This window comes from Tachyglossus aculeatus, chromosome 5 (assembly GCF_015852505.1).
Source record: "Tachyglossus aculeatus isolate mTacAcu1 chromosome 5, mTacAcu1.pri, whole genome shotgun sequence".
Lineage (NCBI taxonomy): Eukaryota > Metazoa > Chordata > Mammalia > Monotremata > Tachyglossidae > Tachyglossus > Tachyglossus aculeatus.
Genome location: NC_052070.1, coordinates 72,694,210 through 72,710,019, shown reverse-complemented (window position 1 = coordinate 72,710,019; position 15,810 = coordinate 72,694,210). Strand labels below are relative to the sequence as shown.

The following is a 15,810-nucleotide window of genomic DNA, read 5'->3' as shown; positions in this document are numbered from 1 at the left end:
CTCCACAGAAATTATTCCAATGAGCAGTGCTCCCTCAAGGTAAAACAAATGGTATAAATTACAAGAGACAAAGACAGGAGAAAGAGGCGGTTTTCATAAAGGCATTAATTCAATTGGATTTATTAAGTGCTGCGTGCACTGTACTAAGTGCTTAGGAGAGTACAATATAACAATAAACAGACACATTCCCTGCCCACAGAAGAATGAAAGAAAGCCAACCCTTAAGGAGCTAGTCTTTGGACCTGAAGCTGAATGGATAAGCCAGACGCTGGAATCTTTGGAAGCATATTTGTGAGCTCCAACTCCTAAAGGAGTTTATCCCGAGTAAAAGCTTAGCACAGAGGCCATTTTTAGCCATTTCCAATCTAACGTGCACCGAGTCATCACAGGTTCCCTCAAAACCACGGAGCAGGAAGAGGCACAGACGCTGCCAAGGCGGGGGGAAAATTAGCCGCCTTCATCGTCACTTTTCAATTTGGAGACTTTCGCTTCACCTGTTTCCTTTACGACGAGAGGAATGTTCAAAATACACGTGCTGCACGTTTTCAAAGGCATTGACATTCAAGGGATAAGAAGTTAAGGATTAAAGGCAAAAAATGCCCATCGGTCATGCAGTAATGAATTCCATATGCTTCTCATCCCTTGGGTGAAAATGTTTTTCTTCTGTAGCAGCTGTCATCCTGCTGGCTGCCACTTCCCTGTGACTCTTTCCCGATATGACCGTGGGACTGTTGGGCATCATCTAAGCCAGACGGGGCAAAAAGGGCCCAAAACTTTCAAAAACAACAATATTGTCCCAACATTAGTGGTACTTTCTATGCCTCGCTAGGAGGCTGGCACCAATCCCACTGAGTACGTTACAGGAGAGGGTGTGTGGAAATGCATTAATGAGGCAGGCCAAGAAAGCAGTCTCTCGTCTTCCCTCCTAAAGAGGGGAGGAAGTAATTTGGTTCAGTGCTGGAATCAAGCTGCAGAGGAGAATTATACCAACTCTTCAATATAACTCTTCCTATTTTTTAATCGTAATTGTTAAATGCTTACTATGTGTCAAACACTGTTCTAAGCGCTGAGGTAGGTTCATGTCAATTGGGTCAGATATGGTCTCTGTCCCACATGGGGCTCACAGTCTAAGTAGGATGGAGAACAGGTATTGAATCCCCACTTAACAGTTGAGGACACTGAGGCACAGAGAAGTGAAGTGACTTGCCCAAGATCACACAGCTAGCAACTGGCAGCACCAGGATTAGAACTCAGGCCCTCTGATTCCCAGGCCTGTGTGTTTTCCCCTAGGTTATGCTGCTTCTCACCACTGTTTCCTGCTTGATATTCCCCTACCTGGAACTCCCCGTTTTTCAACTAAATCAGGTCGCAGCTCCCCCCATCCTCAAACCTCTCCCAAAATCCCATCTCCTCTAAGGAAGGCTTTCCCAGATCACAAAGGCCCAATTAATCAATCAATCGTATTTATTGAGTGCTTACTGTATGCCCAGCAACCACTATTAGCACTTACTTACTGAGGTAATTCTCCTCAACCTCAGGACTTTGAATCTACGGATATTCAATTATTTATTCAGCTATCTCAGCCTGCCACATTCATGCTACTTTCTGAGAGCCTGGAGTGTTTCTGATTGCTCGACATCCTCCGCTGGGATGGTGAGCTAAAACGGTGGCCTGCTCTGAGCTACCTGAAAAGCTAGCAGACCCACATAATGTTCTTCAAAGGAATCCACCCTGAAAATCCAGCTCCTCAGGGGAAGAAGCAGGAGTCCCGAGACCCTTGCTAGAGATGACAATCAACTCTCACTCTCCCAAGTCACAACTCACAAATCAACTCTCACAACCATTTATTTGCATAGCACAGCCAGGGTTAAGAATCGTCCCAAGATATTTCAGGGGGACCAAAAAATAAAACAAAAAACCAACAAAAACCCGATATGTGGCTGGCCTCCATCTATGATTGGTAGGAATATGAATTATAAAACGAAGCATTAATGTGACAAAATTGTTCATTAGCATGTCCACTAACATACTGAAATTGAAAATCCGCACCTTACCCAATCTTTCTGGTTCAGTTTGGCAGCTTCATTGTATACTTCAATGGCAGCTTTGTGCTTCCCCAACAGAAATCTGTGGAGGAAATGAGATTCCTGTAAAATACCAATTTGTCTTTTCTTGCCCGCATCTCCTCCAGTGAAAGCCGTCACCCAACCAAGGCCTTTTCCCAGCTGCACCTCACCCCAATGATTTCAAAAGGCTCTACGAAATGACCCATACGATTGATGATGATGACCCAGTTCTCCTGCTGGACCACTTTGAAGTGAGCTGAGCCTCTTTACCCCAGTTTCTGTAGGGTCCCACTCCATCAGCCAGACCCAGTTTAGTGGATGAGCTAGAAACAGCACCAGTATCTCCCGAGCGTGTTTTAAAACTTTAATAATAAAACAAGACTCACAGGGACCTAGCCACTTGCTTGAGGTTATCTGCACTCTGAGGACTCAGAATTGCACAAGACTGGAAGAGCTCTAAGGACTCCTGAATCTTTCCTTCCAGTCGAAATATCAGGGCTACAAAGGAGAAAAACAAAGCAAATACCATAATTATCTGTCCATGGGGCTAGTGCTTCAATGCAAAACAAAGAAGTCGATACATTTTCAGAAGCATACAATAAAATCAATCGTATTTATTAAGCGCTTACTGTGTGCAGAGCACTGTACTGTACTATACAGTAAAATACATCATTACATTCAAAAGGTCCCAATAAAAACATCAGTTGGAAATCAGGTGCACAAATACTTGCAAGTCTGAAGCTTATAAGTGTGAATCTATAAACAAGATAGCTAAACTTAACTATTAATGCTTGTCTCCCCCTCTAGACTGTAAGCTCATTGTGGGCAAGGAAACTGTCTGTTTATTGTTATACTGAACTCTTCCAAGAGCTAAGTACAGTGCTCTGCACACAGTAAGTGCTCAATAACTATGAATGAATGAATGGAGTGCTACTCCCAAAATCACTTGGGTCCGTATCTAGGTTACCTTATGACCCTGATAACAGAGTGACTTTCGCTGCAAGAGAGGCACTTGAGACTTACGGCTACCCAAATCATTCCTGTTTCATTGGGAAACCACTAGTAAAAATAAAGCTTTTCTTCAATCTAAGAAGAAAAAAATACTCTATGCTTTGTTCTACTTCTCAACGACTCTGACCCCCAAGTCTGAAGTCCTGAGGCCCAGCTTCTGACACGGCTCTTTGTCAGTAGCTACTAGTTCTATGTGCTTTAACGGCATACCTACTGCTCTACGTTCCCTGCAGGGGAATTTCTTAAGCTTTCTCTGGGGAGCCCTCCTTTCCTTGTGGTTTCCGGCTTCCATCTGATGGCGTCAAGGAAAAGCTCCTTACACTGGCATCTGCAATATTCTTCAGTGGAGGCACTGTGAATTTTTTTTCAACCAATACCCAAGCTCTCCCCTAGGCAAGAGTTTGCACAGGATTAGTTCTATCCATATATGATTTGAAAGTTTGAGGTGAGTGAGTTAGGGATTTCAGAGTCTTGTGCCAGAGGAGAAACAAGGCTCCCTGTGCTTGCATTCCCCAGTTTAGATTTTAAGGTCCCCAAAGCCTTTAGGATAGGAAACAGTCTAAACTACTGAAAATCAGCATTCTGGTCTGTGAGGCTAAAGAAAAAGATTCACCTGAGTACAGAGGTTAACACAGAAAGTTCCTGAACGATTGAAATGATTCCTTTGTAATAAAAGACGAAATATACGGTCTCTGGCTCTGTACTGTATTTTGTACCATTTATTCAATGATATTGATTGATCACTTACTGTGTGCAAAGTGCACAGTATTAAGTGCTCGGGAAGAATATAATAAAGGATAAGCAAAACACAGTCTTCCCTTCGGGGGGTTCAAAACCTTAAAAAGGAGACTGGGAGGTTGACAACGGACACGTGAAGAGAGATTCAGAGGAACCGCATGGCCTAGTGGATAGAGCACGGGCCTGGGAATCAGAAGGATCTGGGTTCTAATCCCAGCTCTGCCACTTATCTGCTGTGTGACTCTGGGAAAGTCACTTCACTTCTCTGGGACTCAGTTACCTCATCTGTAAAATGGGGATGAAGACTGTGAGCCCCATATGGACAAGGACTGTGTCCTTGCTTGTATCCACCACCGTGCTTAGTACAGTGCCTGGCACATTATAAGCGCTTAACAAATACCATCATCACTACTTAGTGATAATAGCAGCATTTCCTAAGTACTTATTGTGTGCCAAGCACTATGTTCAGCATTGAGGTTGATGCAGAATAGATTGGGCCAAGATCCAATCTAAGAGGGATGGAGAACAAAGTATTTTATTCCCATTCTGCTGATAATGAAACTGAGGCACAGGGAGGTTCAGTGGCTTGTCCAATATTATACAGCAGGCAAATTGCAGAGCCGGAATTTAAACCCAGGTTTCCTGACTCCCAGTGATCTAGTGGGAATCAAAGGATCTGGATTCTAATTCCATCTTTGCCACTTGCCTGCTGTGAGATCACGGGCAAATCACCTAACTCCCGTGTGACTCAGTTTTCTCATCTGTAAACTGGGGGTTCCATGCTTGTTCTTCCCACTCCTTACACGGAGTACCCCGGACGGGACAAAGACTGTGTCTGCTCTGCTTATCTTGCATCTATCTAAGCACTTAGTACAGTGCTCCACGCATAGTCATTTTCCTTATTATCCCAGTTTTATGCTCTTTCCACTTGGCCGCAAAACATGGGAAAGTAAAGAGCACAGAACATTGTGACCGGAGGAGTTGTTAACAGGTTTCTTATCGCCTAGATCGTCCAGAATCCGAAAGTCGCAACCAGAACCCTAAGATTTATGGAGTCAGGCTACTGCTGCTTAAATCCCTCAAGTCCCGCTTGGACGGGGCAGGTAAAAAGCGAAGGACCAGGATGAAGTAATGCAACGGTGGCAGGTGGTGCTTCTTGCCATCTATTCCCTGACCAACAGTTGCAATAATAATAATACTAATAATAATGCTGGTATTTGTTAAGCGCTTACTATGTGCAAAGTACTGTTCTAAGCGCTGGGGTAGATACAAGGTAATCAGGTTGTCCCACGTGGGGCTCAGAGTCTTCATCCCCATTTTACAGACGAGGGAACTGAGGCCCAGAGAAGTTAAGTGACTTCCCCAAAGCCACACAGCTGACAGGTGGTGGAGCTGGGATTTGAACCCACGACCTCTGACTCCAAAGCCCAGGCTCTTTCCACTGAGCCACGCTGCAATGAAGACTTACCTGACCCCCATTCTGAAGGCAGCCAGATGCCCATGCTGCAGTGCTAGCCCCATTTATGTTTCGTCTCTCTATTTTAGAGTTCCTGTCTGAGACTTAGAAATCAACACTCCACTTTGCTTTTTGTTTGTTTGATAGAAGACTGAAATTTGATCTTGGCTGATATTTGGCAAGCAACTGCTGCCCGCTCTTCACCCTCACCTCAATCTTCTACCCTCCCCGCCCTCCCCCCTGCCTCGACTATGCTCTTGACTGTGTAACCCTTCAACACTTTGATCCTCACTCTTATGGAAATATTCCTCTGCTTCACTATTTCCCCGACTCCTAATCTATTTTAATCTGTCTCTCCCTGTGGACACTAAGCTCCTGGTGGACAGGGACTCTGTTGTACTGTACTTTCCCAAACATTTAAAAGAGTGCTCTGCACATAGTAAGAACTCATTGATAGAAACACTTTCTAAGCACACCCAACCCGCTCCGTTGCTGTGAATACCCACAAGTCAAGCTGGGGAAAGCGCAGGTGGGCAGGTTTCTTCTTGCCACTTGCACAAATCTTTCAAGGTCAAAGCCAGGATGTCCCTTTCCCTTTAAGTCCTACTGGAATGATTTTTTCATCTTTTCACAGTCCTCGAGGACCCCTGCTCCCTCCTTATGCTCCACCACTCCTATCTTCTCACAAAGGGTCCTGATCCTTCCTTCCGTATACCCTCCCCTAAACCTCTCACTCATACAATCCAAAATACAAACCTCTTCATGAAACATGGCCCAGGAGGTTTTGAGTCCCACCCTGAGAAATACTGAAAAGGTAAAGGTGGTGAAGGATTCAGAACATTTTGAAAAAATGCATATTTGAGGAAAATCTCTGCCCAAAACTGGCATGATGACAGCACTTGCTGATGATATTCTTTTTCAACTATCTGTTCTTAATAAGAGCAAAGGTACAATTTATTGCTACTATTATGCTCATCTACCTTACCTTGAACATAGATAGCATATTCACACAATCCTTGGGTCTCCTGAAGCTGCTCTTTGATGACAGTCTGAAATCAAAGGAAAACACATCCATGATGGGAAATTGTGTAAAACAAACATTTTTTTTAAAAAAAACAGTATTTATTAAGTGCTTACTATGTGCCAGGCACGGTTCTGAGCTCTGGGGTCGATACATGCTAATCAATTTGGACACAGTCCATGTCCCACATGGGACTCACAATCTTAATCCCCATTTTTGGATGAGGTAACTGAGGCACAAAGTTTAAAAACAAACTTTTGTATCAGACAAAAACTCCTCCCTACTGACTTCAAAGCTCTCCATCGCCTTGCCCCTTCTTACCTCACCTCCCTTCTCTTCTTCTACATCCCAGCCTGCACACTCCGCTCCTCTGGTGCTAACCTTCTCTCTGTGTCCTAATCTTGTCTGTCTTGCCGCTGACCCCTGGCCCATATTCTGCCTCTGGCCTGGAACTCCCTCCCTCCTCAAATCCTCCAGACAATCACTCTACTCTTCCCTCCTTCAAAGCCCTACTGAAGGCTCACCTCCTCCAAGAGGCCTTCCCAGACTAAGCCCCCCTTTTCTTCAGCTTCCCCTTCCCTCTGCATTGCCTCGACTCACTCCCTTTGCTCTTTTCCCCTCTCCCACCCCACAGAACATGTGTATGTATGTACCTATCTATAATTCTATGCCTGTTTACTTGTTTTGATGTCTGTCTCCCCCTTCTAGACTGTAAGCCCACTGTGGGCAGGGATTGTCTCTATTGCTGAATTGTTCTTTCCAAGCGCTTAGTACACTGTTCTGCACACAGTAAGCACGCAATAAATGCAACTGAATGAATGAATGACATTGTATATGTCACCTGAATCGCTTATTATCATTACTTGTGACATCTGTTAGGCACTTATGGTGTGCCAGACAGTCTATTAAGCACTGGGGAAAAGTCAAGGCAATTCAGACATAGGCCGGTAGCCAAAAAGGGACAGAAAGGAGGACAGGCACTTTAGAGGTGAAATAATGCGGTGCATTTAGCAAAACAATAAGAGCAAAAAAGCAGCGCATAACCACTGTGAGCAAAGGCACACTGGCTCCTTGCTGTTTTAGGCAGGGCAAACTTTAGTCCGAAAATCACAACTTTTCCAACGTCTTACCCCCCAATCCCACCAAACCCTGCTCCAGCAAGATGAGTCTTCATCCTGAATTAGGGGGCAGGGCAGTAGCTGCCATCCTAAGGATCCCCAGTGACTGGGGAACTCTGAGACACGGGGTAACACCATTTGCCCACGCCACTATGGCAGGACAAGTCTTCAGTGGGGGTGGCAGCTGATGCATGTTTGCTGGTTTTTTGCTGGTAATCAGTAAGAAAATAACTGATTCATCAAGGAAAACAATCAACATGTAGATCATGCCATCGGTGGTGAAGGCTTCTGACCACAGAACCACCAAATGCACCCACAAGGTAGGCAGGCCTAGCAAGAAGGCTGAAAAGTTCACAAAAGCACAGGCCTGGGAGCTACATGACCTGGTTTTAATTCCAGATCCGCCACTTGCCTGCTGTGTGACATCTAGACTGTGAGCTCGCTGTTGGGTAGGGACTGTCTCTAAGTGTTGCCAACTTGTACTTCCCAAGCGCTTAGTACAGTGTTCTGCACACAGTAAGCGCTCAATAAATACGATTGATTGATCGAGCAAGTCACTTAACTTCTCTGTGCCTCAGTTTCCTCAACTGCAAAATGAGGTTTCAGTACCTGTCCTCCCTCCTATTTAGACTGTGAGCCACGATTGGGACAGGGACTAGGTCCTACCTGATTAACTTTTATCTACCCCAGCACTCAGAGCAACAACAATTTGCGACAACAAACAGCTGATTAACACAGGCGGTGAAGGCAGCCAGTGACTACCAAAGCAACCACCTACTGGGTTATAGTGCTACAGTATAGCCATGGCAGCATGCTAGGGGCACTTTAGCTGAAAACTGATCCTGTACTTAAAAAAATCTTAGCCTGCACTTGAGAAACAGAGTGGCCTCGTGGATAGCACATGGTCCTGGGGGGCAGAAGGGCCTGGGTTCTACTCCCAGCTCCGCCACTTGTCTGTCTCGTGATCTTCAGCAAGTCACAACTTCTCTGGGCCCCATCTGCCTCATCTGGAAAATGGGGACTGAAACTGTGAGCCAGTTGGAAAAGTTGAGATTTTTGGACTAAAGCTTGCCCTGCCTAAAACAGCAAGGAGCCAACGTGCCTTTGCTCACAATGGTTATGCGCTGCTTTCTTGCTCTTATTGTTTTGCTAACTTTGGGCCACCAACTCGATGAGCTTCTATCTATGCCAGTGCTTAGTACAGTGCCTGGAACAGAGTAAGCGCTTAACAAATGCCATAAAACCCCCAACCAAAAGACTAATACACTGTGCCCCTGCCCATTTACTTGCTTGCTGCACTCTGTGCCCCAGCAGGAACGCCAAAGGCAGGGGCAAGGGAGTGGAAGGGGTGCTATAAAACCCATATCACCACAATCAAGTCCTTCATGCAGGTTCTCAGTCCTGAATTCCCAGTTCATCCCTCTCAACGTAGACTCCATAGTCGGCAACATCGAGAATCCCAGAGACCTCACAGAGATTAGTCAGTCAGGGAAGGACTAGAGACAAAGACCAATTATGAATACACTTTTGGGTCTCTCACCAAACAAGAAAAAAGACTTCCTGTTTCTGATGCAGATACTCGCTCTATGCGTGGCCGCAGTGTCCACGATCGAAAATTTATCATTACCCGAATGCCTTTTAAATTTCAGTGTGATCTGATGAAAATAAATTACAAGGGATAAAATGAGGAGTCTGGATCCTGAAGAAGCTAGTGCCAAAAGTGTGCTACGATAATCACGAAAATGTTTAGGCAATTGGGGTTTGCCTTAAAATGCTGACCAGTTTAGTCACTGGCTTTAGCTCAGAACGAGAGTCTGCGAGTCAGAAGGGCCTGGGTTCTAATTCCGGCTCTACCACTTGCCTTTTGAGTGACCCTGGGCAAGTCACCTCTCTGTGCCTCAGTTACTTCATCCGTGAAATGGGGATTAAGACTGTGTGTTCCATGTGGGACATGGACTGTGTCCAAATTGATTAGCCTGTATCGACCCCAGAGCTTAGAACAGTGCCTGGCGTGTAGTAAGCACTTAATAAATATTGTTTCAAAAAAAGCATTTCCTTGCCATTTACACAGGTCTAACAAACAATAACATCAATTTGGACCTACCATAGGCAAAATCCCATTACAATGGAATTTGTCCACAGGAAGGGTCCCTAAACCAAAGCCCTATGCACAGTAGGCAGGGAAAGATACTCATGAACAAATTACCAGGCTGGAGAGTATTTGATATTTCATATTTTGATCGCAGAAACTCACCATCTGCTTTAAACGACAATACACTCTGAGCTCCACACCTCCTTCTTTCCTTCCCCATTCCTATACATTCATTACTAGGAGGATGCCTAGGCTGACTCAAACTTCCTTCTTCCTTAAGATCTTTCTGAACCTCCCTGTCCTCACGAACTAAACGCAGCTGAGTCACCCCACACCTTCCAGGCTCACCCTGCCCTTTCTTGGCTAAGAATCCCTGCTTTTTCTTCCCATCTCCCAATAGGCAGAGCAGGACCAGCCAAAAAACGCCAGGGCCCATATGGGAGACTGAACAGTCCCAGTAAAACAATCAATGGTATTTATTGAGCATCTGCTGCATAGAGGGGCATTGTACTGAGTGCTTGGGAGAGTAGAAGAGGTGAAAACCACAATCTTTGCCCTCAAGGAGTTTACAGTCTGAAAGGGAAATTAGTTAGCAAGGGCATCAATACTTTCGTGTCTGCATTGGCTCCAGGGCTGCTGTGTACCCTTGTGTGGAGGTGAAGGGGAGCCAAAACCAAAAAGTCCCACCTACTCTTGCAGGGTAAACAACTTCTCAACTAGATACTTCCTGCTCACATCAGCAGTGCCTGAGCAGCCCAACTTGGGCACAGGATACATCTAGGCTAGAAAGCCAGTCAGATTATTATTATTATTATTTGTTTTCAGTCTATTACATTACTCTGTTAGTCACCCCCCCAACTTTCTCCCTTTTTCCTTCACCTGACCCCTTAAAGTCTGTTTGGCTCACAAGTGTCTACATTAAATCAAACGAAGAGATATAAGAATAATAATAATTACGGTACTTGTTAAGTGCTTACTATGTGCCAAGCACTGTTCTAAGTGCTGGGGTAGATGCAAGTTAATCAGGTTGGATCCAATCTCTGTTCCGCATAGGGCTGACACTCTTAATCCCCATTTTACAGATGAGATAACAGAGGCCCAGAGAATTGAAGTGATTTGGCCCAAGTCACATAGCAGACATACGGCAAAGCCAAGATTAGAACCCAGAACCTTCTGACTCCTAGGCCCAAGCTCTATCCACTAAGACACGCTGCTTTTCTATACAGGGAGACACTTAAGAAATGAGGCATTCTGAGAAAAGGATAAAAAGAGACAGAGGAATAGACAGACTTAAGGAATGAGATGTATCTACCCAACACTGAGAATCACTTAGAAACTCAAAAATGCTAAATGCATAATATTTCTCTATCAATGTCGCACAGTGACTTTCTTTTTGGACAGATTGATTACAGTACACTTATGTTACACCATAGTTTGGGGAAACTGGGTCTCTGCTTCTCTATACAGGGAGACACTTAAGAAATGAGGCATTCTGATAAAAAGAGACAGAGGAATAGACAGACTTAAGGAATGAGATATATCTACCCAAGACTGAGAATCACTTAAAAACTCAAAAATGCTAAATGCATAGTATTTCTCTATCAATGTCGCGCAGTGCCTTTCTTTTTGGACAGACAGATTGTTTACAGTAGACTTAAGTTACACCATAGTTTGGGGAAACTGGGTCTCTGCTTCTCTATACAGGGAGACGCTTAAGAAATGAGGCATTCTGATAAAAAGAGACAGAGGAATAGACAGACTTAAGGAATGAGATATATCTACCCAAGACTGAGAATCACTCAAAAACTCAAAAATGCTAAACGCATAGTATTTCTCTATCAATGTCACGCAGTGCCTTTCTTTTTGGATAGACAGATTGATTACAGTAGACTTAAGTTACACCATAGTTTGGGGAAGCTGGGTCCTCATCCCCCAACCCTTTTCCTCCACAATTTGATGACCTCACAAGCTCCTACCCCAGAAAATACCTGCTGACCCCATGAATGCTGATCTCTGACACTCCAAGGCACTGCTAATCCCAGAGAAAACCATAAGGAGCTTTGCTGACTCTCTGAAGACTGGCACCACCATTCCAGGCACCCTCTCCCTGGTCCCTCTGTGGGTGGGCATATCTCCTTGTAATCCCCGCAATAGCTCTTTCGGGTGTTTTCCTGGTTAGCAGCACAGTTGAACCCCAAGGTCTGACATTGGAAGGCAGCTTACCTGCTGTTTGGTTCCCCGGGCCTGCTGCTGTCTTCAAAGGCACTCTTGTAAAAGAGAATGCTGGAAGGTGGCTGGCAAGCCAGCATAGACCCTGGACCTCCTACAGTGCCACAGATTCCAATAGCCAAATCCCCGCAAAACCATCTATGCCTCCCCAACCATCTTGGGAACCAACTCTTTCTGGGAACGGGCTTAGAGCAGTGTAATGTTCTAAGGATGCAGGTGAAATTAATAGAGAACTTCGTACTTCTGTAAAAAAAAAACACCCTCAAGAGAAGTAACTAGTTCCAGAAAGATGCATTTTCTGTGCCAAGTTATCACCTAGGGGAATTTTCTTGCACACTTGGAGGCCTGAGACTGTGAGATTCTTAGGCTGGCTTGTTTTAGGCAGGTAATGTGTCTATAAACTTTGTTGTAGTGTACTCTCCCAAGTGTTCAGTACAGTGCTCTGCACATCACAAGTGCTCAATGAATACTACTGACCAATTGATTGGATGAGATTCTCGAAAAATAGCACTCTGGCTCCATGCCAGAGGGCTCTTCCCTTCCTCTTTAAAATTACTGGGCTGTTTTCAGAACAAGTACAAATGGCCCTCAGAGAAAGGCAAGTTCTAAAGAGTGCCCTCCTCATCCGAAAACACAAAATGACCTATTCTTTGGACACTGTGAGAAAGGCAGAAGGGTTATCAGTAGCCGGGAAAAACAGAGTACTAATCTTGCACCTTCAGAGGCTGAGAGGTGGTCTGAAAATAAATCAATCGATGCTATTTACTGAGCACGGACTTTGTGCAGAGCACTACATTAAGTGCTTGGGACAGCAGAGTTGGTAGACTTGTTCCCTGCTCAAAACAAGCTTACAGTCTAGAGGGATGAATACAAAATCACACCCACTGGTCTTGCCCACTGAATCACCTAAAATAACTAGGACAGGAGAATGTTTATTCTTTTTGTAAAGACACTTTGGGATAGAGACCCCTTGCACTCTCTTAGTATTCAATTCCAATGTTTTATCACCCTGAGATTCATGGAGGTCTTCTTAATATTTAATCAAATTCCTTCTTTAATCTAGATTCATTTCCTCTTGGTCTGCCCTCAGTAGGCATGAGGAATGGCTGGTCAGCATTTTCTCCATAAAAGTCTTTCCTACACATTAAAACAGTTACTAGATGACCCGTGGTCTTCTCTAGGCTAAAATCTCCATTTCTTTATCCTTTTCTTAAAAGATCTACCTTCAAATCCATTAATTACTGGCACTGCTCTTTTATAGTGGGCCTAATACTATAATAATGAGCCAAACAGTGCAGAGGCTTTTGCATATGACATTCCTGTTGATTTCATTCCAGTACCTCGTTGACTTAATAATTATAACATTATTCCAAAGACTCAACTATGATCACTCCAGACCTTTTCCTGTTACACTTAGGCCTTCTCAATCTTTCCCCACCCTTTTTCTTCCTAAAGGACCATTTCCCCAATCTCGCAAAGGCCTTCTACCTTCGCCCTGTTTAGTATAATCAACAAATTTGATGGTTAGGTTTTCAATTCTAATACTCAGGGTCAGCAATAAAACCTTTGAATGGATTTGATACCACTGCTTGATAGGTTCTCAAGATTGACATCGAGATGTCTATGATTTCCCTTTAGACAGGACCATCAAGCTTGTCAACACGATGTCATTTGAAGTGGAATAATAACCCACACTGAGTGTTTTTGACTCAAACCTCAGGGATCCTTCTGACTTTCAAATCAAACATGAAGGGAGATAGTTCTTACTTACCTTGCATGCTTCATAGTCTTTCCGGATATAATGCAAGTGTATTAGCCAATTCTGCCTCTCCAAGATAGGTAATTCTTGGGCTGTGGGGTAAATTTTGACAAAAAACATGGTATTTACTATCTGATTCCCTCCCTAGCATAATTGCCATTTCCAGATGATTATACATATGGTAATGATATTTTTTGAGTGATCAATGGATGAAAAGATACTGTACTTAGCATCTGGGAAAGTAAAGCAAAAGCAGGAGACACATTCTCTGTCCCAGTGAACTTACACTCTACTGGGGGAGACGGACATAAAATACTGATGAATATTTACAAGTAGTGAACTTAAACTCTACTGGGGGAGACAGACATAAAATACTGATGAATATTTACAAGTAGTTTTTTTTAGCGTTTTAAACATCCAATATGCTGTAACTATAAAGTCCTCTCACAGCTGATTAGCAGTCAAAAGTGGATACCACTTTATCCTGCCAGATTTATCAATCAATCAATTGTATTTATTATCATCATCATCAATCGTATTTATTGAGCACTTACTGTGTGCAGAGCACTGTACTAAGCACTTGGGAGAGCACGCTATAACAGAGTTGGTCACGTTCCCTGCTCAGAGTGAGCTTACAGTCTAGAGGGGGAGACAGACATTAGTACAAATAAATAAATTATGGATATATACATAAGTGATGTGGGGCTGAGGGAGGGGTGAATAAAGGGGGCAAATTCTAGTGCAAAGGTGATGTGATAGGGAGCTGGAGAAGAGGAAATCTTATCTTTTCAGAACAGCAACAAATACTTCAATTTAAAGCTCATTTCTTTTGTTCCTGCTCATTCTGTCAACTTGGTGTGTCAATTAGAGGAGGTTCAGTGTGAGAACTTGGCCTGAATAAATAATTCTTCTTCTCCTCTTCTCTCCCCCCAGGGGCTACCAGGGAAAATAGGTATCTCATAAGAAAATGCATTACAGGGACACTGCCATTATTAATGTTCTGCTGTTTCTGTCACATCTGGACCATCTCTGGAGACTGACTGGACTGAATTATGAAACATCACATAGGTGTCAATAATGTGAGACCCACAATGAAAAAAGTATATTTGATGCAATACAAAATGGAGAAATGTGTGCTTGCTTCCAGCAGTTATATAAGGAGACTATAGCAAAAATTACAATTACTTGCTTGGTAATATCTGTGGTAGGTTTCAAAGTTGAAAATGCTGTGTGCATAACACTCATTAAATAGTTACTCATGCTACTCATTTTTCTAGGCTTTTGAACCCTAGAGGTAGCCATAGTAACTAACAGAAAAGCTGTGCTTGTGATGACAGGAAAATGCAGAAGCAGCCACAGTCAAAAATAGTTGCTCCTGCAGGAGCAGAGAGTATAAATGAATGCTACTGTCATCTCTCCAAATGAGTGAATATCTGAGCACTCTAAGGCAGAAAGACCAAACAGATGTGGATAACTGTGGGGGAAAATATCTGCAAGGTAGAATATGAGCATATCACTTTAAATGGGCCCTGGGGAATGGCTATTTTCAGGATTCCTAGGCCATCTGTATGGCAGTCAACCATTCCTCATTCATCTCCAAAATGGGGACACTACGCCTTACATTAATCTGGGGTATCATGAGCTACCTACAGGATTTCCAAAGAAAGGATGATAGGTAAATTCAAACGAACATCACAACTATCTGCAGGTTTAAATTTAACCAAACTTCTTATATATATACCAGATTAACTTGATTTGAGGTAAATTAACTAAATTGTGGGTCTTGAGGACTCCCGCTCCACCGTGAATAAAACAGCTTAAAATTATTTCATACAAAAATTAAAATGTTTTAAACAAGTCTATCTGCACCTTTCGGTAATAATAATAATTGCGGTATTTGTTAAGTGCTTACTATGTGCCAAGTACTGTTCTAAGCACTGGGGTAGATACAAGGTAATCAGGTTGTCCCACGTGGGGCTCACGGTCTTAATCCCCATTTCACAGATGAGATAACTGAAGCACAAAGAAGTGGCTTGCCCAAGGTCACATAGCAGACTAGTAGCAGAGCTGTGATTAGAACCCATGTCCTCTGACTCCCAAGCCTGTGCTCTTTCCACTAAGCCATGCTGCAGTTGATCTTTTAACGTGAAGCCTTTAAAGAGTCAATCATACTTAAGTGTTTTCTGTGTGTAGACCACTGTACTAAGTGCTTGGGAAAGTACAACAATATAACAGACATATTCCCCGCCCACGACAAGCTTACAGTCTAAATAGATGCTAAATTCTACTCATTTTAAATTTATCTTAAAGCTGTGAACGG

The 15,810-nt window shown here is 43.5% G+C and overlaps 1 protein-coding gene across 2 annotated transcripts in view; it reads right to left on the bottom strand.

Annotated features, from left to right (window-relative positions):
- Positions 1-15,810, bottom strand: part of BBS4 (Bardet-Biedl syndrome 4) — a 60,590-nt gene that overhangs the window by 18,899 nt on the left and 25,881 nt on the right. Inside the window, exons 3-6 of one of the 2 annotated variants that reach the window (XM_038746399.1) lie at positions 13,503-13,582; positions 6,257-6,320; positions 2,453-2,564; positions 2,055-2,127 (exon numbers count right to left, since the gene is read on the bottom strand). In XM_038746399.1, the coding sequence (XP_038602327.1) occupies positions 2,055-2,127; positions 2,453-2,564; positions 6,257-6,320; positions 13,503-13,582 (329 nt within the window). Of the gene's footprint in view, positions 1-2,049; positions 2,128-2,452; positions 2,565-6,256; positions 6,321-13,502; positions 13,583-15,810 lie in introns of those variants that run through there. The other variant, XM_038746401.1, reaches the window with a different exon arrangement.